Here is a 23,579-nt window from a genome sequence, read left to right on the forward strand (position 1 = left end):
CGTCGACAGATAAATCACAATTTTATTGCTATCTTTTTTTGCGCAGGAGTACCTATCGCATCCTCCAAACAGTTTGGAAAAGTTCCTTCATACATGATGGATAAACATTTGTATGCAAGTGAATGAAAAATGTTCTCAATTGTTCCTTTTAGAAAGTTACTCGACATACCATACAGAGTGTCCCAAATTGATGTATACACACTTTGAAACACTATTTCACAGCAAAGAAATGAGATATAAATAAGATTTTTGCGGTTGATGATTCAGAAGACAGTGGGAAGCATGGAAACATGTTCATCTGTTAGAAACAAACATGGCGGTGCAATTATCGTTCGATAAACTTAAGTGGATACTGAAATTTTATTGGAAAGTGGAGAATGTTGTTGAGGTTCAACGACGTTGGAGGGTTGAATTTGGAACACAACCACCAACAAGGTTAATTATCACAAGAAACCGAGACAAGTTTGGAGTCGACGGAACTGTGCAAGATGTTTCGAAAAGGCGGTGTGGAAGAAAGAGAAGTTCCACCCATAACGAGAGTGTTGATGCAGTCATGCAGGTTTTCGGACAATACCCAAAGAAGTCAATGAGGCAATGTTCTCGTGAGATTGGTATCAGCAAATCCAGTCTCATCGAATTTTGAGAGCTCAAAATTGGAAGCCTTACATTCCGTAACTTGTTCACTCACTAAATGAGGACGACCCAGAGATGAATAGGACGAAGAGGAAGTGCTGCGGAGTTCCCGTCTCGATCTCTGCATTTAACCCCTCCAGACTTCCACCTATGGGTAGCTCTAAAGGACACAGTGTACGCCACAAAACCACAAACACTTAAATTCAATGTGTGTAGGTATTGTAAAAAAGTTACAAATATAAAAGCATACAACGCACAAGGCATTACAAAACTCATACAGAATTATTAGTTTTGAAAGAAATAAATATTTTATAGACGTATTTCTCACGCAATCCTTATTTACTGTGTTATGTTATGCTTTAACCCAGGCCTGCACAAGGTTTGCGCTCTCCGAGCCGGCTCACAGCTCATGAGCGGAATGCAGATATTAGCTGCACTCAGTATAGGGTGGACTGGAAGAAGGGGTGATCTCGTACATAATATACACGAAAGGAAGTACCAGTACGAGTGTTTATGAAATGAATTCCCGTTCAGTGTTTCCAAAACTATCTTGGACTTATTAATTAATACAGAAATACTTATTTTATACAGAAATAATATAAATTTTATACCTACTTAAATGTACTAAATCATTTTGTTATATTTTTATTTATCAGTATATCAAAACGAGGTTTTATGCTGTTGGCAGCTGAAAGGAACAGTAGTCTACTGATCGTAATGAAACATCAGTTACAGATGTTCGATGCCTGTCTTTATTAAAGTTGATTATAGAAAACAGTTGCTCACAAATATAAATGTTGAGCCGAACATAGCAATCATTTTCACAGCCAGCCTGTGTAGTCGTGGATATTATTCCTAATGTTTAGTCTTGTAAAACTCAACCAGGATAGTAGTATTATTCAAACGATCTTTAGCCCTTAGCCACATTGAAGATCAATAAGTCCGAGTTGTAAATCGTTAAATGTTATGTTTTATTTAATTTAGCGACGTTCGCAACTGCCGAGGTTATATGAGCACACATAAATGCAATCGACCTGGCCGGAATCGAACCCGCAACCTCGGGCATAGAAGGCCAGTCCTATACCAACTGCGCCAACCAGGCCCACCTGTAACTTATATGACATTGTTTCAACTGGTGTTGAAGAATTTATTATGGTAACTTTAAACTTCTTTCCAATTAAGACAAAATTTTTAGTAGGTTATTTTACGATGCTTTATCAATAGCTTATGTTATTTAGCGTCTGAATGAGAAGAAGGTGATAATGCCGGTGAAATGAATCCGGGGTTCAACACTGAAAGTTACTCAGCGTTGGCTAATACTGAGTTAAAGGAAAACCCCGGAAAAACCTCAACCAGGTAACTTGACCGACAGGGAATCGAACCCGGGCCACCTGGTTTCGCGGCTAGACGCGCTAACCGTTACTCCACAGGTGTGGACCTTAAGACAAGATCTTGGAACCTAGAATTAAATTCATTTTGATTTTCGATTAATATTTGCACATAATCGTTTAACATTGTTTCATCACGAGCAGTTTCTATCGTTCGAAAATAAGCCATATTACCTTCCCGAAACTGACTTACGAAAAGTGTAAGTTTACGACTGAAATCCCGTAATTTATTCAACATATCAACACTGAACTGGCCTTTTCCCTGAAGAGAGATATTTAAATTGTTGAAGATTAACATCTTTAGTATCTTTATGTCTCGACTTGTAATGACACATTATGTTATGTTTCTTTCTACCTTTCAAAATGTTGTGGCAGATAAAGCACTGAGTATTTACTGTAGCAGAAATGAAAAAATAAGCATTTTCCCATGCAACATTGAAAGAATTTGCCTGATCACTACTTTTCCGTCTTTTAGATTCCTCCATACCGTACTGTAGCAGTAGGTAAGCAACGTGAAACAGTTACTGAGAATACACACTGCACTCCAGTAGATAGCAGAGTGGTCGTTTCACTCTCCTCTACCTACAGCAAGTCTATGTCATTCTGACGTATCTTTCTCTCCGATTCGCCGAGCGGTAAACACAACTCTCCCGCTCCGAAGGAGCGCGCGCGCTCGTTGAGCCTGTTTGTGGAGGTATGCTTTAACCTAATTCGAATATAAATCGCAGCCTAATGTTATATTTCAGGTGATGACAGGAAAACAAAATATATGAGTCTGGTGAAAGATTTCAATATGAAATTGGAAGAAAAATCAAATTTCAATCCTGCATTAGAAGCAAGCTATGCAATTTCATATGAAATAACACATTCTTCTATATGTTTTTCTGATAGTGAATTTGTTAAAAAATGCTTAATTAAGGCATTAGATATTGTCTGTCCGGAAAACATTTAAATGTTTTTCCAGTGTTAGATTAATTCTTTCGTGCACAGCTGCACGGTTAACATATTCCGCCACTGCGAGATCGAATCCACGAGAGACACCAGGGCTCGTGAAGAGGGTGGGGGATCTTCATTCACCCTCTATGACTCCTCTCTTGTGCCCATGACTATTCTACATGATTGCATATTATTACTGTCGTAACTCAAAGCTGTGGTTGAGTATTTTATGTTCGATGCAGATAATAAAACTACGCATATAAGTATCACTTGGTCAGATGTTAGTCTAATGCAGTAACAAGGTTTTCTTCAAATAATATATCAACTTTGAATGGCGCATATAGATCGCGATGTCTTGAATTCGGCAGCTGGCAATTATTGATTTCGGGAAACTTGGATTTAAATATTCTAATAACACCCGTTAAGCTTTCGTGCCAGGAGACAATCTAATGACTTGCAGGGACAAACTTTCAGGTACATCTTTTAGTTTTGAGATATTATTAAAATTTTTGTTGCTACCGACAACTGTCAAACGCTTTTGTTTTTTTGTTTTTCAAGAATTTTAGATATTGATTCTTTTTCACTTAAATTCGAGATATTCTGAACTTGAGTCCGCTCTACAACAGGGATAGCATAAGCTTCAAACTTCAGTTCCATATAAATGTTTTATCTTGGTACTGTACTCCTCAAATTAATTGAGGGGCTGGGTGCAAGAAGGCATTTTAGAGGATGTGTCCTTTTTGAGAAGAACGCTTTATTATGTTCTCTGATCTGTTATGCATATGATGACCAAGTTGTAGTTCAATACTGTGATCATAGAGGTCAGGAGTAACCAAAATGTAAAGGCGTGCATAGGTAACATCATTACGGTTTCAATTTTCAACATAAATTTTCTCAAAACTTGCATTTGAGAGAAGTGCCTTTCTTCCACCCAACTCCTCAATTTTACCCTTCTTTCAGTTGGTTTCTTTATCATTATTAATTATCGATAATAAATATTTATTGTTATTGTTATTATTATTATTATTATTATTATTATTATTATTATTATTATTATTATTATTATTATTATTAAGAGTCTGTCAAGAGCAAGTCCCACGTACAATCTGATTTTTAATCTATTGGGTTAAGACGTCCAGATGAACTTTCTCTTGAAGTTCATTAATAACACAATACTTTTGTTTTATAATGTATTTAATAATACGTATGAGGACATTTTTTCTTGCTTCAGCCAATTCATTTACAACAGAGATGCTCACTGTTGATTCGATTGAGTCGCAAACACCACTCCACCACCATGGCCATAAGTTTATATGCAAAAATATGTTTCATTTTTAGTATAGAATACTCTGCACTACTTTATAGCACATAGTTACGACTCAACCTGTATATGGGTAAATCGTTTTTTAGTGTGTTCAAACCTCAAATTTATGAAATAACTGTAGTTCATCTCTAATGGTGCATAGTGAGCAACGCCTGTGGTAGAAAAAATAAACTACATATTCCACACGTTACTTCTAGATCGAGAAGCCTGGCTGTATAACTCAAAGTCAATGCTTGTCATGGGATAAAAAAGAGAATATGCAGCCTGATAAGTCTGCAAGTGTTGGATATAATCAAAGCATTAAGGCGTCCCCACACCGACGCGAAATATTCGCACCGGTGGCGAATGTTTCGCTTCGCAGAGTTGCCACTGTCTCAGAGTATACTGCGGTATATGAGTGAGCCCACACCGACACGAAAGTATCTCCGGACGACTGCGAATCTGCAGCTTTGAAATTTAGATTCGCCGCCTGCGCGATTTTTTTCGCTGCCGCCGCGAATTTTTTTATAGTGTTCTGTGAGAAATTGTAAGGAAACATCCAGTTTTATACGATTTATTCTAGAGGATTACAAGTAAGTAAGGAAAAAGGGCAATATGAGATGTAATCCAATTGGAATTTAATGAAAGTGGTAAGTTATTCACATCTTTAACGTATCTTAAGGGAAAAATTGTAGCCTACATACGGTCTGTCTTTAAGGAATGATTTCACATTCGAATCTTTGTTGACTTTTATCAGTCCTTCAGAATATCATAGCATTGCTTAGTACAAAAATATATTTCTAGAGAACCTACCTATATGAACTTTGCGTCATTTAACATCTTACTAAGGTTTAATAGTTCAAAGTTAATAATTGTCTTAGTTTAGGAAAGGTTTCATTCTTAAAAGCAAACACATAAGTCTATATTTAATACCAATTTTTTGTCAAAACTAATCCCATTCATATTTTAATCCTATGAAATACTCTAGGAACGTTCGTGTTAGCTAGTACAGAAGAGTTGTTTCAATAAACATAAATAGGCGTATTAATTGTTTTCATTAAACCCCACGGATTCGCGCTGTATCTCCTAACATTAGTACTCGCGTTTGGTGTCACTACAGCTCAATCAATAATAATCAATGTTTTGGACTTAAGCTAATATTTTTATTTTATTATGCGAAATTTGTCTACATAATGTTAAAATAACAGACTTGCAATTAATTTTTAAATATTAAATACAATATTATAGGATTGTTGTTTAGTCAGTTTTCCGAAGAAAAGTCTGAACCTCACAAATGATACCAAGAAGGCACCACTTATGAGCCAACTAGGCCAGGAGATAATGGAGTAGGGTGGCCAGTTCCTTTCCCCCTCCATTCCATACATCACCGAAAAAATTAGCAAAAATCTACACCTAGCAGATAGGCCTATTGCTTCACACTTACACTTACACATAAACAGGATAATTTTATTAATTATACGCGAATATCACTACTTGTGGGACAAACCCCTCCCAGATTTTACACTTGGCATCATCTGTTGTCTTCTTTCTCTCGAAGGACGCATTATAACAGAATCAAAGAAAAGTCAGAAAAGACGAGACGAAGTAGAGTCTCTTCTGTTTTCGAGATTTTGTTACTCACTTAACACACCTGTATTGTATACTATTTTTGAACGATCATATATTTAGAACTGCAAATACTGTATGAATTTTATGATACTTTCTGCGTTGAGAGCGCATTTTAGTGAATGTAGCCATTATACATTAGTTTTCTAAAAAGTTTAATAAAAGTCAGTATCGTTTTCTTTCTGTATCTAATGATGAAAAAAAAAACATGAAAAATATGTTATTGAGGGGGTTTAGACGTATTATATTACATTATAATAGAAACGCGGACAATTAAGGTATAATAATTGTCCAAATGTGAATGTATTGATTTCACGGCACTAAAATGATTTATATCATGTTAGGAGTTTGTTGAACGTACTCTCATCAATTCCTAGAAAATTGCTAAATGACCGAGAATCTTCCAATGTCATCTCTCTCAGTAGGAATAGAAAATATAGGCATTACTAATAAAGGATCTTTTATTTCATTTCACTATTTTCAATTATTTATATGTCCTGGGATGGTAATTCATGTTATGAGGGATTCTCTGAATATTCGTTTCATAGGTAATTTATCTTTTTAGATATCTTTAACTTCTTGTTTCTGATGTACTTTTGTATTTTTCTACGTGGACTTCACTTTCTCATCCACACTTCTTTCTTTTTTCTATGTGTTCTCTCCTCCAGAGCTCTAAGTTCTTTGACAACATTTGCAACCGCAAGCACAATATCTAAGTCTAAATAATGGGTATCATCGTTCGCCATTTTGATTCTTTTCTTTTAATGATTTAATTAAATGTCTTCTAATAATTGAGTTACATTTATTTTAATTTTGTAACTACATTTATTTTAATATTGTGATTACATTTATTTTTAATTGCATTATTTATATTTTAAGTACATTTATTTTAATATTTATTATTACATTTCAAAACACCTACGAGTAATTAAAACAATTTAAGCAATGGAAGTATTTTGTAAGCGGATTTGAAATCAGAGCAAAGATTTCTGTATTAGCAGACAAGAGGGTGTCTTGAGTTCTTCCCCTAGCAAAAAAATACTATTTTCTTTAACTCGCCGTAACTTGAAAACCAGTAAAGATTTTGAATAGCGGCAACTTTTAGAAGTAATTTCCATTCTTTCTCAACATTTCATTCGCTTTGACTACCCATCTAACGTGAAAAGTAAAAAAGTTTACCGCTAACCACTTCTGAAGATCTAAATGTCTATTTTGAACAGATCACTTCCAAATTAGTATATTCCCCCCCCCCACCGCGTTTGAAAAAAAAAATTGATTTCTAAATTTGTTCCTTGCTTTCCTTAGACATTGACCTGCGAATCATAAAAATAACAGTGCAATTGATTGACTATCATAGGAGCTACGACATGATATTCCTCTGCATACGCGAAATTTGGCCTCCGTCAGCGCTGCGAATATTTCGCGTCGGTGTGGGGTAACGTGCGAATTTCGTTGCCGCTGTATACGCGAAATATTCGTCGCCGCCACGGCTGCGAATATTTCGCGTTGGTGTGGGGAGACCTTATACCTACTGTATAATATAGTCTCTTCTTCCAATAGGCTCATCCCAGCACCATCATCCATATTAAAAATGTTATTGTTATTTTTATGTACGGTGAATTTGCCACCATATAATATCTTGACTATATCCTTTATATCATGGATATTCATATGTATAGTTAGGAATCCGAAGACTGAGTGAAACCTCATAGTGTCGCTTAGAGAAAATCTACTGATAAAATACTTATTACATCTGTCTTAAAGTAGCCTATACAGAGTGTAAGGGGTATAAGTGCCGTCCTTTTCACAGTCTTCGGGGACGATCCACAGGATTAAAAAATGTTCATACAATACAGAGGCAAAACTTGACAGTTTTCCCAGAAAAAAATTATTTCCTTATTTTATTTGCGTTATACTGCTAACATCGATAGTAAAATTACGAAAACAATTACGACCGTAGGTATATCTAGGTGAAAGTTAATATTAGTTAAAATAAATATTTCAATGTTCTAGTACGTTTTCGTGAAATTAAATAATAATGCATCCTTAAATTTGTTAATATTCTCGCGTGAGAGACGTGGCAACATATTCAGCAGGATTCACGCAGCTTACCGTACTCTGCATAGACGTATAGGTCAGCTGAGTTGAAGGTCCATGTCTCTTGCCGAGCGGATGACAGTTCAGTACAGGTATTCGGTAAACAATTTGCAATGTCGTTCACAGTTCACGAATATCATAAGTTATTAATTTATGGAGAAAGTCGTCGTAATTCAGGTGCGGCAAGAAGGATGTACCGTCAAAGTTTCCGCAAAGAAGGTTACCTAAGCGGCCAACTTCTTAACAATTATTAAAAACTGAGAGTCTCTTACCCCATTTCGAAAATCATACAACCAGAAATTCCTTTAAAAATAATATTGCATTACGGAAGCGGGAGAGATTAAAATGTTGTATTAGAAGGAAGTTCATGTGATTTTGTACAGTGAACCATTATTGTTTATTTTCTAGACGTACAATTAAAAATGGAGCAATACTGTTAAATAAAATGGAAATTTACTATAATGTTCTATTAATGGATTGAAAATTTGCATTTTCTCCTTGTTTTATGTAAATAACAGTTGTCCTGGTCCGCCCCTGCATTAGAGCAGAGCATCTGTTTTATACTCGCTTGAGCTGTACTATGTACTTCTAGACTCCTTCCTCCCCATCCAGCAACGTTGCCAAACGTCTAATATTGTAAACTTTAATAATCAGTTAAGTATTGCTATTAGAAAAAAATTGTGATGGCAATTATTTTCCTTCCTAAGCACATGACTAATTATTAGTTAAAATAATGACACTTATACCTCTTACACCGTGTATAACGTAAATAAGGTCATCACTCATGAGGAAACTAAACTAAGAGATAATGGGGTAGATTAGTTCCTTTCCTCATTTACTGAATAATTCGTTGACTATTAACTTATTTTACTAATCGAACTTCATATATCGCACCCCTACAGGCAGTTTTGTAATCTTCATTTAATCCTCTATGAAACAATAAAACTTTCAAAGTTCAAGGGCAAAGTCTGCACGACTCATACTCATACTTGGTAATCCTGAGTCTTCATATGACTTTGAAATATTTATCTTGTATTTACTAACTTATGGTAGTCACGACATTATTATTTTAAGTTTGATTTTATATTAAGTCTGATTAATATACCTGCATATTATACATAAAAAATGGACGTAAAATAATTCATAATTAGATTCTTGCATTTTACTTTATGAGAAATGAGGCTTAGTTAAATTTTAACATACCATTAATACTACTACTGCTGCTATTATTATTACTATTATTTCTTTGGTACACCTATTTAGGTTTTATAAACCAATGTACACTACGTATAGTGTACCATGTATGTATAAGTATATGTATATGTACAATAATATACTAATGTGTAAATGTCTACAGGGTTAGTTAAAAGTCCCGCACCACCTAAATAACTTTTGAAGCATGTGGTTCGGTGACATGAAGCTTGGTATGTGGGGATAACCATATACTGAGAACTCAATAATGGTATTACTGACTTTTTTCTACTTCCGGTTTAACCGGAAGTAACTCCAACTCTCTTATTTTAAATGGAACATCCAATATATTTTTTATTTTTTAATAAAGCTCATTAAGTGCTTTTCAAAAAGTACCCACACTTGATACTTCTGTACAAATTCAGTGTTGCTAAAAAAATACAGAAAAGTGTAGGTCTAACGAATAATAACGAATAACGCTTCTTTTCTTTACTGTGATTCGACTGTCCTTTTTTTTATATTCATGGAATATGGGCAAAACGCTTCTTTTGTTTACTGTCATTTGATTGTCCATTGTTTATGTCCATGGAAACATGTTTATTGATACAGACATCTTATTTAAGGAATTGAATCTGGCATTCTAGTGTGTCAAATAATTCTGTCTGATGTTGAGCGAAAGGGAAGGAATTCAAATTTTAATGATTTTTGGCTATGGAGACAGACAGACGCCTCATCAAGAGGCAGCGAATTTATTTAATGGTATGCATCCGGATCGCAATCCAATTCCACATACAACAGTGACAACGAACGGAAGGAAATACACTGAAACTGGAAGTGTAAAGGACTTACCAACATCAGGTCGCCCGAAAAGTGCAACTGATGATAATACTTCATTGGACGTTCTCCTCCGTATGCAAGAAAATTCATAAGTATCTACTACAAATTTGGCGTTAGAATCTAATATAAGCCAAAGTTCCGAGATGAAAATCCTTACAAGCGCCAGGCAACATCCTTATAAAATGAAACTTTTGCAGGAACTTTCAGAGGACGATGACAGAAGAACGCAGTTTTATTAACTTTATTAACGATGGAGCGCATTAACAACAATCCAGCTTTTCTTAGACAAATTGTATTCTCAGATGAAGCCACATTCTACCTGAATGGATTTGTCAATAGACACAATATGGAGCGCATTAACAACAATCCAGCTTTTCTTAGACAAATTGTATTCTCAGATGAAGCCACATTCTACCTGAATGGATTTGTCAATAGACACAATTGCCGATACTGGTCAGACGTAAATCCACAATGAATGGAGGAGAATCACACGCATTAACTTAATGTTGGGCTGGCATGTTTGGTGGCATATTATTGGTTCTTTCCTTTTTAGAGAAACGCTAAATTCTAATAGATACTTGGATTTGCTCCAAAAATCAAGTAGTACCGGCCATCGCAAACTTGTTTCCACATCCAGCCAATCATCATCTACCCAGAGATTACATCTATTTCCAACAAGATGGAGCTCCAGCTCACTATGTACAGAATGTTCGTGAGTATTTAGACCAGGTTTTTCCACAACGATGGATTGGTAGGAGATGTCACATAGAGTGGCCAGCTAGATCCCCAGATTTGTCGCCTTTGGACTTCTTTTTGTGGGGCCATTTGAAATCAGTAGTGTATCGAGAAAGACCCAACAACGTAGAAGATCTGGAGCATCGAATAATGGAAGTGGTGCAAGATATCCCTAAAGCCTGGTTAAATCATTCCTTAAATGGTCTCTATGATCGACTGACACATTGTCAAGCAGCTGAGGGCTACCAGTTTGAACACAGAATTTAGAAGGTGAGCTACCTTTGTTTTGTTTTTGTTAAGGAAGGAGTATTTTATTATTTTAATATTCGATACACTTTTTTGTTTTCTTGACTTAGCAACACTGAATTTGTACAGAAGTGTCAAATGTGGGTACTTTTTGAAAAGCTCTTAATGAGCTTTATTAAAAAATAAAAAATATATTGGGTGTTCCATTTAAAATAAGAGAATCGGCGTTACTTCCGATTAAAACGTAAGTAGAAAAAACTCGTTAATACCATTATTGAACTCCTAGTATATGGTTATCCCCACATAGGCTACCAAGATTCATGTCACTGAACCACACGCTTCAAAAGTTATTTAGGTGGTGCGGGACTTTTAACTAACTCTGTATATGGGTGTATATTTGCGTATGTACGTATTGTACTAATGTTCTGCATTGTTGGAACATGAGGAAGGCAACCAAGACATTACAAATTTCGTCTTATTTCACATGACAACCTAATCGCAAGATCTATACAAATTTGTACAAATGTTTGTACTATATAGATGAGGGGAAGAAATGTGGCATATGAGCTGTGTGACAGGTGTGACAGGGGAAAGAATGAGCTATTAGAAGGAGAGTTTGTTTCATGATGATTAATATTATACAAATCTACTGACACGATAGATAATGTAGTCCTCAAAGCGGGGTCGTAAAATGCTGTACAGCAGCCTGACCGATCACAGATTTACACAGGATATTTTCTACGAAGCGCCATGTAACTTATTTTGAGGTGAGCTATACCATAGTAGAAGAGGCAAGACCTATCCTGTGATCGTATCCTGTGCCGTGGCTACATCAATGGGTATAAAGGACGAAGATAGATGAACTTTCGTATCAGTAGATTCGTATAATATTAACCATCATGAAACAAACTCTCCTTCTGATAGCTCATTCTCTCCCCTATCACACAGCTCATATGCCATATCTCTCCTCCTCATCTATATAGTACAAAAATTTGTGCAATTGTAATCTTATAAAATCATGACTTATTCCACATCTTAAAGTTTCAATGCTAATGTAAGATCTATAGAATACAATAAATGAAATGAATTGAAAAAAAAAAACTTCATTTAAAGCCTTCTCGAAGATGGAAAATCAACACTCTTACTCGCATGTTTCCCCTCTTGGAACGTCTTCCTAAATGGCCGGGGCTATAATATTTTTGTCAATATTTTGAATGGGAACCTGCCTGCGGCGAGACTAAAGAGCTGGATAAATATCTGTCTCTCCATCTTGTATCTGTGGCTGATACGGTCAATATTTAAATGTAGTTACTTCAAATCAATTTCTTAATGCTTGTTGTTAAAGCATTTTACATTTTTCAATTTTACTGTAATTATTAGTTCTTAATATACATCTGTCATCTTCATTTAGCATAATATATGCAGAATCTGCAGTGTGTATGCTTTCATAGCCAGCCTCTTACGCAAAATCCTCCACGCAGTCATTGAAGGAAGTTGAAGCTCACGGGACGCTCTATGGACTGATTTCCTCGGGCTCCTAAACGAATGCTTCTCTGACTCACTCAACGTTCGCTTCACTCACCCTGGGACGGCCACTCGATGACGATTTCATCTTTCAGCAAAATGGGGCTCCGCCACATTTCCACCACAATGCAGTTTGTGCTTACCTGAATACGGAGATGTCTGATCGTTGGATAGGACGTGCTGGAGTAAGGGAAATGACATGACCACCAAGGTCACCCGATATGACTGCATGTGATTTTTTTCTATGGGGGTAACTAAAGGACCATGTGTTTGTACCGCCTTTGCACGTGATTTACAGGAACGAAAAACCGGAATTCGAGAAGATGCCGCCACGGTCACAGAGGATATGTTGAAAAGGGTATGGGAAGAGTTTGATTATCGTTTGGCCATCTGCCGAGTCACTCGTGGTTCACACATTGAATCTCTGTAAGGTGTAAAACGAACTTTGAGAGTTTGACTTTAAACTGACGTGTGTTTGAAAGTGCTATCATTAGTAGTTTTTGTGTAATAAAATATTGAAAGTGTTACCGGACTTTTGATATGCCCTGTATATGCATTTACACTTTAAGTATATGTATATATGTATAGCCTACTGTAATATATAATTGTTGTCAATGCATTCATTATATATCGTTTATAACATTACAATTTGTAATTTTGTATTATCTGTGATCATCAAACTTAATTTCAGGATTTTGTAAAACCCAATTTCAACGTTATCCAGACAAGAAAAAAATCGTTGGTATAGACTAAGAATGGAACCCGCTCTCTTCTACACAACACGCAGAATACTTAACGTCTGAGCTATTCAGACGACACGGAAGTTTTCATTTCTGCGCGGAGTGTCGATCTATAGTTATGAAGGTTAAAACCTCGATTGAACTATATGATTTACCATCATCATCATCATCATCCTTCACGAATTAGGCCTCTGTAGACCTGTTTCGGCCCCATCTAGCAGTCTTCTTAAAGGTCTTCCTGGTCGACGATGTCCTCTAGGTTTATATTGCATCATAATTTTTGGGATTCTTGAATTTTCCATTCTTCTTACATGATCTAGCCAATTGAATTTGTATCTGCTGATTTTTTCTTCTACTGACTCTACTTCTAATTGTTCTAAAATTTCTTCATTCCTTTTTCGGTCTAAAAGAGTATATTCTGCTGTCCTCCTCAAAAATTTCATTTCCGTTGCTTTGATTCTGTTCATGTCTTTTTTCTTTAATGACCAAATCTCGCTTCCGTATAAAAGGGTGGGTAATGCTAGTGTATTATATATTTTTATTCTTGTAGATTTTTGTACTAATTTAGCTTTTAATGCATTGTTTATTATTCCTAGAATTTGTGTAAATTTGGTAATTTTCTTGTTCACATCTTTTTCATTTTGATAAGATATTTCACAACCCAGATGATTTATGTATAATATATTTATCTATTATTTATGCTATATTATCATATTGTTTGCAGTTTTTTAAGTGAATTTCGGAACGATGCTACCAACAAACCAAATAGCTTGAATTTAAGTAACTCAATATTCGTTATCTCGTGTATCAGGGCTCTGGTCTCCGATCATGGGCAATGTTTTATATCTGAGACTTGTAAATATTTCATCGTCTCATTCCTTTTTGGAGAACTGTACGTACTTAGTAAAAGAGGTGACTCTTGTTAACAGGGGCTCCCCTAGACGTCATGGAAATAATGAGCATGTACACAACTGATCTCACTTCTTGCTGCGCTTTTGGTATCGAGAGCAACTCTTTGAAGAACCCCAACGCCGAAATCTGGGTGAACCACAGAAAAATGCTCGAATTTTCCGTACTGTATGGCTTTTCAAGTATGCTGATGGTATTCGCGCCCAATCTTCAGAACTTGCTGAGGCTGAAGGTATTTAGCGAAGAGTATACTGGAATGCTGCGCAGAATCATTCGAAGCGCCATCATTTACAGGTGAGACGAACTCAGGTATTTCAACAATCAAATGTAAGTATTCTCAATTGAATACAATTTCAGTGTTGTCAAAGCAAGCGCATTTTTCTAACCTTGACATCGTGCGAGGGCATCAAGCGCTAGGAATGGAAGGAGAAAGGATAATGTATATGAATAAACAGCCTGTTGGATTAAGAAAACAGTGGTGTACAAACTTCAAACGAAACGTGAAATTTTATGTCGTTATTTTTATATGGCTGCTTTCTGTTTGAGATTATATATATTGTCCCTAAAACAAAAGTACTAACAACAATTCTTAATGTTGCAGTTATGTTTTAAACGTTAATAACATAATAAGAGTTAAGAAAGAATATTCACATAAATTCCATAGTAGTACAACTATACTGTACTAAATGAATGAAACATATCGTTTATAAAGTGATTCCCAAAGAAAGAGACTGAGTATGAGTATAATAAGTTGGAATTGATCTTGATGGTATCTTTGGCCTTATATTTTTATTTTATTTTAGTAGGTTATTTTACGACGCTTTATCAATATATTAGGTTATTTAGCGTCTGAAAGAGATTAAAGTGATAATGCCGGTGAAATGAGTCCGGGGTCCAACACCGAAAGTTACCCAGCATTTGCTCATATTGGGTTGAGGGAAAACCCCGGAAAAACCTCAACCAGGTAACTTGCCCCGACCGGGAATCGAAACCGGACCACCTGGTTTCGTGGTTAGACGCGCTAACCGTTACTCCACAGGTGTGGACTTCTTTAGATTTATAAAAGTAATCAATATTAATCAAAACAATATTATAGCACACAGCAAAGTTACCTAGGTACTGTATATGTTTTAAGTGTAACTAATATTCCATAACAAAACTCTTATCGGATTATGCTTTTAAGGTGATATTGGTGCGCAACTTCTTACCATCAGAATATTAAATTATTTTCTCGAATTCTGCTGAAGCTATAGAGCTGACGTTTTACCAACACATGTGCACATATCTTTCGTTTATGATGTGACAGTCGTTGCTTTTTTAATTCATTTTCAAAATTTTCAACACACTATCTACAATAATACGTATTTACGGTAACGAAAACATTGTTTCAGTACCTGTAAAGCTACTAAATAAACATATCTGAAAATTTCACTTTTCTGTAAATAAGTTAAGTTGAGAAAATATTCTTTTTGAATAAAAAGCAAACTTGTGAAAAATGAGCATTAAAATTAAAACTTACATTCTTATAATGCACTTATACTTCTCAAACAAATATAAAAATTAACATGGATATAGTTTTAATAAGTTCTCTTCCCTTTATCCATTGAAACAGTGCTGGCCATCCCTGTATATAGCTCGACCAAGCGGCATATACTACCTCACTCGTCTGTCTCTTTTCTTTCCGCTGTAAAGCGCTCAGGCTCTCCTGAGCTCTAAAGCGCGCGGATGCGCCTATGGGCATCAGTTAACATGACTGCAATATTTCAGTAGCGCAACGGTAAATTACTCTATAATGCCACTAAGATGTTACAAAAATTGAAGTTAATAGTTATTCGCAAACATCTATCTCGCTATCGAAAATTCTTTCAGAGCGAATGATTTCCATTTTGCCAACTTAAGAATTGAGGGTGAGATTCATCATTAGATGTGGCACAGAACTTACCAGTGTGAACATTTATTTTAGGAAGTGTAAAGGCTGGTTCACAATAAACCGGGAATGAAAACAACAACGAGAACGAGAACGGAAATATTGTTAAAATATATGTATTTTAACAATATTTCCGTTCTCGTTCTCGTTGTCGTTTCCATTCCCGGTTTATTGTGAACCAGCGTTAACTCTGTGCTCGGAAGAGCGACAAATATGTCAGTATAAGAAACATTAGCAGAGAGATAAAAATAGGCCTACAGCAATATAGTCTACAGTATAAGCAAATTAATAACGAAGTTGCATACAATTATTTTGTTTACGTTATAACTCGCTTACAATAAATGTACTGTGTGATTAAAATATGTTGATTGAAGTTAAATTTGCTAATCTTTAAATATGTCTAGAGAGAAGAATGATTTGGATAGATGTGATGCTGTGAGTTGCATGATAGAGATGAAGAAGAAAGGCAGGAATATAAACCAAAATCAAAGATCTGTAGATTCAACAGGTAAGTGGAGTTCTATATTTAGCTACAACTACGTTGTGTACAAAAATATGCAAATTATTGTCACTAGGACCCGCCTTCCAATTACTACAACTGCCTTCTTACTAAGTTAGACCTATAACGAAAATTAATTTTAAGTAATATCGTGCATGTTCACCACTCTGAAGTAACAGTAAATATGTCTGACCATGAAACAAGCGGGAGCGGGTTAAAGTCCTGGTTGAGATAAGTAATTTGGTTGCGGTTTTTCCGGAGTTTTTCCTTAACCAATTGAAGCAGAATTGCTGGGTAACTTTCGGCGTTGGACCTCGGACTCATTTCGATCATTAACACACACATCATCCATACCACAGCCCGGGTTAATTTCACTGAGTGGCTTGCTGTAGTTGTACAAGAGCGCGGCCATTCGGCTATCCAATCATTCTCAGAATAGGAGTAGTAAGCACAATAAGCATTAGGCTGGAGTGTAAACATTCTGGTCCTCCTCCGTACGAGAGAAAAAAAAACACCATGCATTTTCAGTAGATAGAAGCGAGAAAATAATTATTGGAGCTCTGAGTCAATGTTTGGGCGACATAGGCCTAATATATTGAAGTCTTTTACATACCATTGTATATGTATGTATTTCACTTAATCCGAATTCGTTGGTTAAGTTCAGTGATATAGTTATTGTGGCCGGAAATACTTTCGTCATTTTGTTCATGAGCATCAATCTGATGTAATCCGCCACATGGTTGTTGACGAATCACGGAGACGTCATTCAACGCATGTGTACTGTGAAAGGAGAACCAATGCATTCCCCATGTTTCCATTCTCTCTCTCTCTCTCTGAGTTCTGTATCCTTGCTCTAATCCAAGGACTAAACCGGAGAAACTGTGCAACACATACGAACACGAAACTGTGCAGAAAGAGCATTTGAAGAGTAAAGGGGAAAAACAATTAAAGTCACAAGTCTCATTAGGGTGATGTCATGATCTAATTCAGTACATGAATAAAAAATTTGTGTTTTTTTATCAAAACTCGTAAAGGATAATTATCACCACGAATACAGTCATCCTTTCCTACTTTTTCATTAGGAACAGCAATAAATTTTGCAGTAATATACTAAATTACATTTTGACATCATCCTTAAGAGATTGTGATTTTGTTTTCCCCTGTAATCTTCATTTGAAACTGTTAAAAGATTTCAGTGTTTATCAGTGGGCCTTCGCTTTAAGCTAAGAAAGCACCAATAAACTACTTTTGAGTGTATTATTGTATATTTTTCACTACATAACCCACCCTTCGTTTCTTCGAATCACACGATTTCTTGATCTTCTAAACTCTAAAGACAGCTGAAAGTGTATAATAAAAAACGATCACTTACTACCGCAAACCTGCTCAAGGCTGTATTGCGTGCTGATATTATGATGTGACCATATGCATTTCTCCATGAAACCGATAATCTGTTCACCACAGCCATCTGACCGTATATTAAGTTTTCTGCAACTCAATCTGTCAATCAACTAACGACGAGACATCATGTGATCTCTGATCACAAACTAATTTGATTAACATTTCTGCAACTGGCCATTAATAGGTCAAAGTAACTGTCAGCTGACAGAGACAACGCGTGGTCATCAAGAGAAAACAAGGACAGTGTGAGGTTCAGTCCGGTAGAAGTTAATTGAACACATTAGTGGCATATCTGAACTTAAGCTACTATAGCAGCAAAATATCGAATAGAAAGTACTAAGACCAGACGTACTCACGATGGGGATTTTGCACGCTGGGCGCCCGGTGTACAAGCGGGCGGACGCTGAAAACCTGTTGTACATGTAGGCCTAAACAAACAGTGTCGCTAAGTCAAACCTAGCGTAACTAAGCAACACATCGCTGGCGGTTTGTAAAATGGATAGGTCTATCGATTGTATTAATTTATTGTTCATTTATTTATTCATTCATTTACTTATTTATTACTCAGTTACTTATTTAGTTACCGCACTTATTTCTTTCTTTTTCTCTTATTTTCTTTCTTTCTTTAATTTACTTCTTTACTTTTTTAATTACATACTTATTCCTTTCTTTCCTTTCTTTCTCCATTTATTTATTTACTATTTAATCTGTAGAGATAAAGTCATCAGATCTTCTCTTTTCCTCTCACAGACGATTACAACTACAATATCAAGAATACAATTAAAATTAAAATGACAATTAATATTAAATTTACAGGTTCAATAAAATCAAAGTACTAAAACATTATGTGATTGATAAAGACTGAATAATTTATTGTAGCATTTAAGAACAAAGAAAGTATTAGCTACCGAAGGACAAACTAAACGTAGAATAGTTATCTAGGTAGGAAATTACTGGAGATTGAAGTATTTTATGTCACAATGAGATGACTATTTACAAAGAGAACAGAACAAGTATCGGCACTACATTTAAAGATATTCAAAATTCCCAATGAGAGCAAAGGTTTCTTTCTGTTCAAACTGACGAAATGCTTAGAATGAGAACACTCTGTTACAGTAATAAAATATAACGTGGAGCCACATTACAACACCAGGCTTGCTCTAACATGTGGGCCTAATAATGCTGTTAATAATTAGCGTATGCAATTAATATAAAATTTAAAGCAATCCATTGTCAATGAGGTCAGTTGTTTTAGAAAAGTATTGTTTTAGACATTTCCCTACTTATTGCAAAACACAGAAAACAAGGTAAATATGGAAATACATAAAGTAAAAATCATAATAGTATTTCGTTTTGTAGATAATGTAAATAATTTTAAAAACAAGTAAAGTAATTAAATATTATTGTCAAAGACGCAAAACAAAGCGCACAATGCAAAACTTTTGTTGATTAGAATATATTATAAATACAACTCCCTGATTTTAAAAGACATGCCGGTAATACTAAATTAAAACGATAAAATATTCTTTTCAATCCCACTAGAACAATGGTTCTTCATTTTTTTAGCCACGGACCCCTTCGAAAATCTGGTGAAAGCTATGGACTTCTCCCTAGAAAAATGTCAAAAAAGTAAAAAATATTTTTAGATGCGCTTCGGCCTTTTAAGTTGATATAATATAGTGAATATAGATAGCCTACATGTTAATTTTTATGTGACTTTCGTCTGAAAGTCCATCCAAGGCCCTCCGACTGGTACGATTTAGTTCTATCTTTACTAGAAATATAAGTGCTAAACTTGTCTCCAATGCTAAATGATTAATAAAAATTATTGCTTCCAAACTTAGTGGTATCTAATTTTCTGATGGCATAATACTTTCGATAGGAAAGACGATGATGTTCGCTGTAAAGGAAACAGCACAGCTGACATTCTCTCGGCGATGATAGCCAACGTTGTACGCTCGGCGATGATCGCCGTATTGGAACCATAGCTTAACGTGGCGATATTTTCGAACTTGTTACCAATAACCCCACAACTCAATTATTTCTGGTTCCGTCTAAGAAGTTAATAAACGCATAGTTGTTATCGCAGAACGATAAGAAATAAGACTTGCTGGAATATTAATCTATCATCTCTGACATTGTCAACGCATGAAGTTGTATTATTGTATCGCTATCATCAGCGACAGGTGGCGAGCTATTTCTAGCAATTTCTTTTTTCTTAACTGTCGACCATGATGACGATCCAGTAACTGAATTGAATTTAGTATGTGGCTTAGGGAGGAGTGCACGTGGAGTTACGGAATCTGTGTCGAAGCACGGGTGGGAGTAAGTCTATAGCTATAGCAGGTAGAAAGTGTGCAGCCTTGTTTTGAAATTATTTTGGAGCTGAAAGATTCTATTTCAGGTTTTTTGAATGAAAAGACGCCCGTAACCAATTATGCAAAACTCTAATTGGATTGCTATAGCTGGTTTCCTCCATACGCTAAATTGGATCATGCAAGGGTGAAAACAATCTAATAACATGGGATGAGTGTTTTCGGGCTAAGAGGTCGTGGTCTACTGGTGATGTTACGTCTGAGCGTTCCGTCTACAGTTGCGGTAGACATCTTCAGTGGCGAGACACTGGAGGGCGTAGTGACGACCAATCGTCCCTGGCACACTGAAGAGATCGCTACACTCTCGAGTGCCTCGCCACTGAAGATGTCTACCGCAGCTGTAGACGAAACATCTGGACATAACATCACCAATACACTACGGGCACTTAGCCCGGAATACACTCACTCCATTGACGCCGGCCCTGAAAGCATACATTGGAAGATTACATGTAAGAACATATATGGTAGACAACATCAACCCCTTCGAATAGAAGTTTCTGTTCTGAGAAAGCCAGCTTTAAAAAATACTACACACTTCTCAGATTTATGAACGTAATCGTAATTTATTCAATTTATTGCAACCCGATGTCTGACCACTGGGAAAGGAAATAGTTGTTTCACTTATATCAGCCATGTCAAAGCGAGTCGTAGATGGCATTTGCTATAGCGTGTTCCGATTCTTCTACAATGACCTGATGATTGACAGCTCAGCTGAGAGTTCGATTGCTCAAAGTTAAGTTATAGTCCCTTGTCATAGTAATCATACTAAAATCAATGGTTGTATTCTGTTTCAAAAGAAATTTATTTTTGTTTTTGTTTACTTTTTTAAAGTGTATTATTATTGTAATATTATAAAACAGTTTTCTATTGGAAGCAAAAGGCATAACCTTGATAATTTGTGAATACCGAAAGTTATTTTATTTCATCTTTTTTTCTTTTCGGTTTCATCTATAATTGCGTGCTGTACAATATTTACGAAAGAAGTAGATATTTTCCTGTGCAATATTTGAAGTGTGGGATAATGTAATTTCAGTGATTTCAAAAATCAAATGTTTATAAACCTGTCTTCCATACTTCAAAATATTACATACAGCAATAGTTTACAATGCATTATTCATTACGTGAGAGGGGGAGAAATAATATAATTATTAAGTAGAACTAATTATATATTTTACTATAAGCATGTTTAATATTATAGTTTCGGAGTAAACCACATGAATGAATCTATTTCAATACGAACAGTCTCCTTCAGGCCGGTGGAGAGGAAGGACGCATTTTTACGCAGCAGAGAAAAGGTTAGAACAATGGGCTGTGAGTTGGAGTTGTACCGGGTAAGGATAGGCGGCTGGGCGGCCAGGTCAAGGATGCAGCGGAGCGTGAAAGGGACAGCTTTGGCAGGTCTGGCTGAGTGTCTCTTCTTTCACAAAGTGACCGCGATACTACTAATTATTGGTGGTATCGAACTGAATCCAGGACCTGCAAGCGACAATGAGGCGACCAATGTCAAGTGCGGAAGCTGCAGAAAGAACCTTCGAGTAGGCTGCTGTGCAACCAGTGCGAGAAGTGGTTCCATCTGACTTGTCAGAAGATCAAGCGGGAACAGATAGTAGAAGAAACGTGGCTGTGCAAGGACTGCGGGAACGAGGCAGGCAACAGGGAGCTCATCGGTCTTCGGAACGAGGTGAAGAAGCTACGGGAGAAGCTGGAGACGGCGGAGCAACGGATCAAGTTTCTGGAAAAAGAAAGTAAGTTGTGGCGACGGGAAAAGGAAAATGGCGAAGAGAGAGAGAAGAAGCATGGTGCGGCAAGTGTTATCATCGGAGACTCCATCATTCGACACGTAGCAAATCTGCAACCGGAGTTGGCGACAGAGTGTTACCCTGGGATTAGAGTGAAAGAGATGAAAAGCGTGATCGAGAATCAGGAACGAGGGGATCCGAAAAACATCGTCCTTCACGTAGGAACAAACGATTTGCGAAGAGGTGTTGATAATATCATGGCAGATGTATATGACTTGGTGATGGAAACGAAGAAGAAATATCCGGCAGCTGGGATCGTCATCGGTGGCATCGTCAGACGGAGGGACGTGAACTGGAGAAAAGTGGGTCGTGTGAGTAAAGCTTTCGAGTGGGTAGCGGAGTGTCTTGGTGCGCGTTTCGTCGATCCAAATTCCTGGATAGACGACAGATGCTTCGGAAGAGACGGAATTCACCTAAATCGGAGGGGGGCTGTAGACGTGGGATCCCTCTTCGCGCGGGTAGTTACTACAACATGGTGCGGCGGGATCGAGGATCCATCAGCGGGCAGCGGGACCGAAGGACCATCAGCGGACGGCGGGTTCGAGGGACTACCGGCGGTCGGCGGGGGTGTGAGTCTACCAGCGGTCGGAGGGGTCAAAGACCTATCAGCGGAGACCAGCAGTGACGACGAAGTGCCATGGGGATTCAGAATGTTCAAGTAAGGTCAGGCCTACTAAGACTACTGCAGGTTAATTGCAGAAGTATTAGAAATAAACTTATTCCGTTTTGGAACTTGGTCGATGTTTATAATCCAGATGTAATAATTGGGATGGAATCATGGCTTAGGGAAGACATAAATGACTCGGAAATTTTTAGGTCGGATTATAGAGTCTTCAGAAAGAATAGAAGTGAGAAGGGAGGGGGAGTTTTCGTTTGTACTAAGATAGAAATAAGTAGCAATCTTCTGTGGATAAATGAGGAAGTTGAAATATTGAATGTTCAGATAAGAAATGGGAGGGAAACCTTAGATGTAATAGCATGTTACAGACCACCCAGTGAATTAAACAATTTAACTTTGCACAAACTAAATGAATACCTTAATACAGTATCAGAAGACCGAAACGTAGTAATTACTGGGGATCTAAACCTCCAGAAAATTAACTGGAACGGGATTTCAGGTACAAATTAGATGCACAGACCCTTGTTAATGAATGTATCTGGCGTAAAGATTTCACGCAGGTAGTAAATGGTCCGACGCGTGACAATGCCCTCTTAGATGTTTACCTACTAAGACCTGTCTCTCTCTTTGTCAACTCTGAAAGTCTTCATAAAATAAGTGATCACAATAGCGTCTTATTAGAAATCTTCTGGGAAAACACAGTAAATCCGAGGTCAAGTCCAGTGTCTGTCTGGAACTTCAACAAAACCGATGTCCATGAATTACAAACGTTTCTACGACAAAAGCATGATGAC

At 36.6% G+C, this 23,579-nt stretch overlaps 1 protein-coding gene across 1 annotated transcript in view; it reads left to right on the top strand.

Moving 5' to 3' along the window:
* Nucleotides 1-23,579, top strand: part of LOC138711919 (cytochrome P450 6j1-like) — a 67,773-nt gene that overhangs the window by 13,874 nt on the left and 30,320 nt on the right. Inside the window, exons 2-3 of the mRNA XM_069843220.1 lie at nt 14,186-14,459; nt 16,497-16,600. Coding sequence (XP_069699321.1) covers nt 14,186-14,459; nt 16,497-16,600 — 378 coding nt within the window. The remainder of the gene's footprint in view (nt 1-14,185; nt 14,460-16,496; nt 16,601-23,579) is intronic.

The sequence above is a fragment of the Periplaneta americana genome, chromosome 13, assembly GCF_040183065.1.
Source record: "Periplaneta americana isolate PAMFEO1 chromosome 13, P.americana_PAMFEO1_priV1, whole genome shotgun sequence".
Lineage (NCBI taxonomy): Eukaryota > Metazoa > Arthropoda > Insecta > Blattodea > Blattidae > Periplaneta > Periplaneta americana.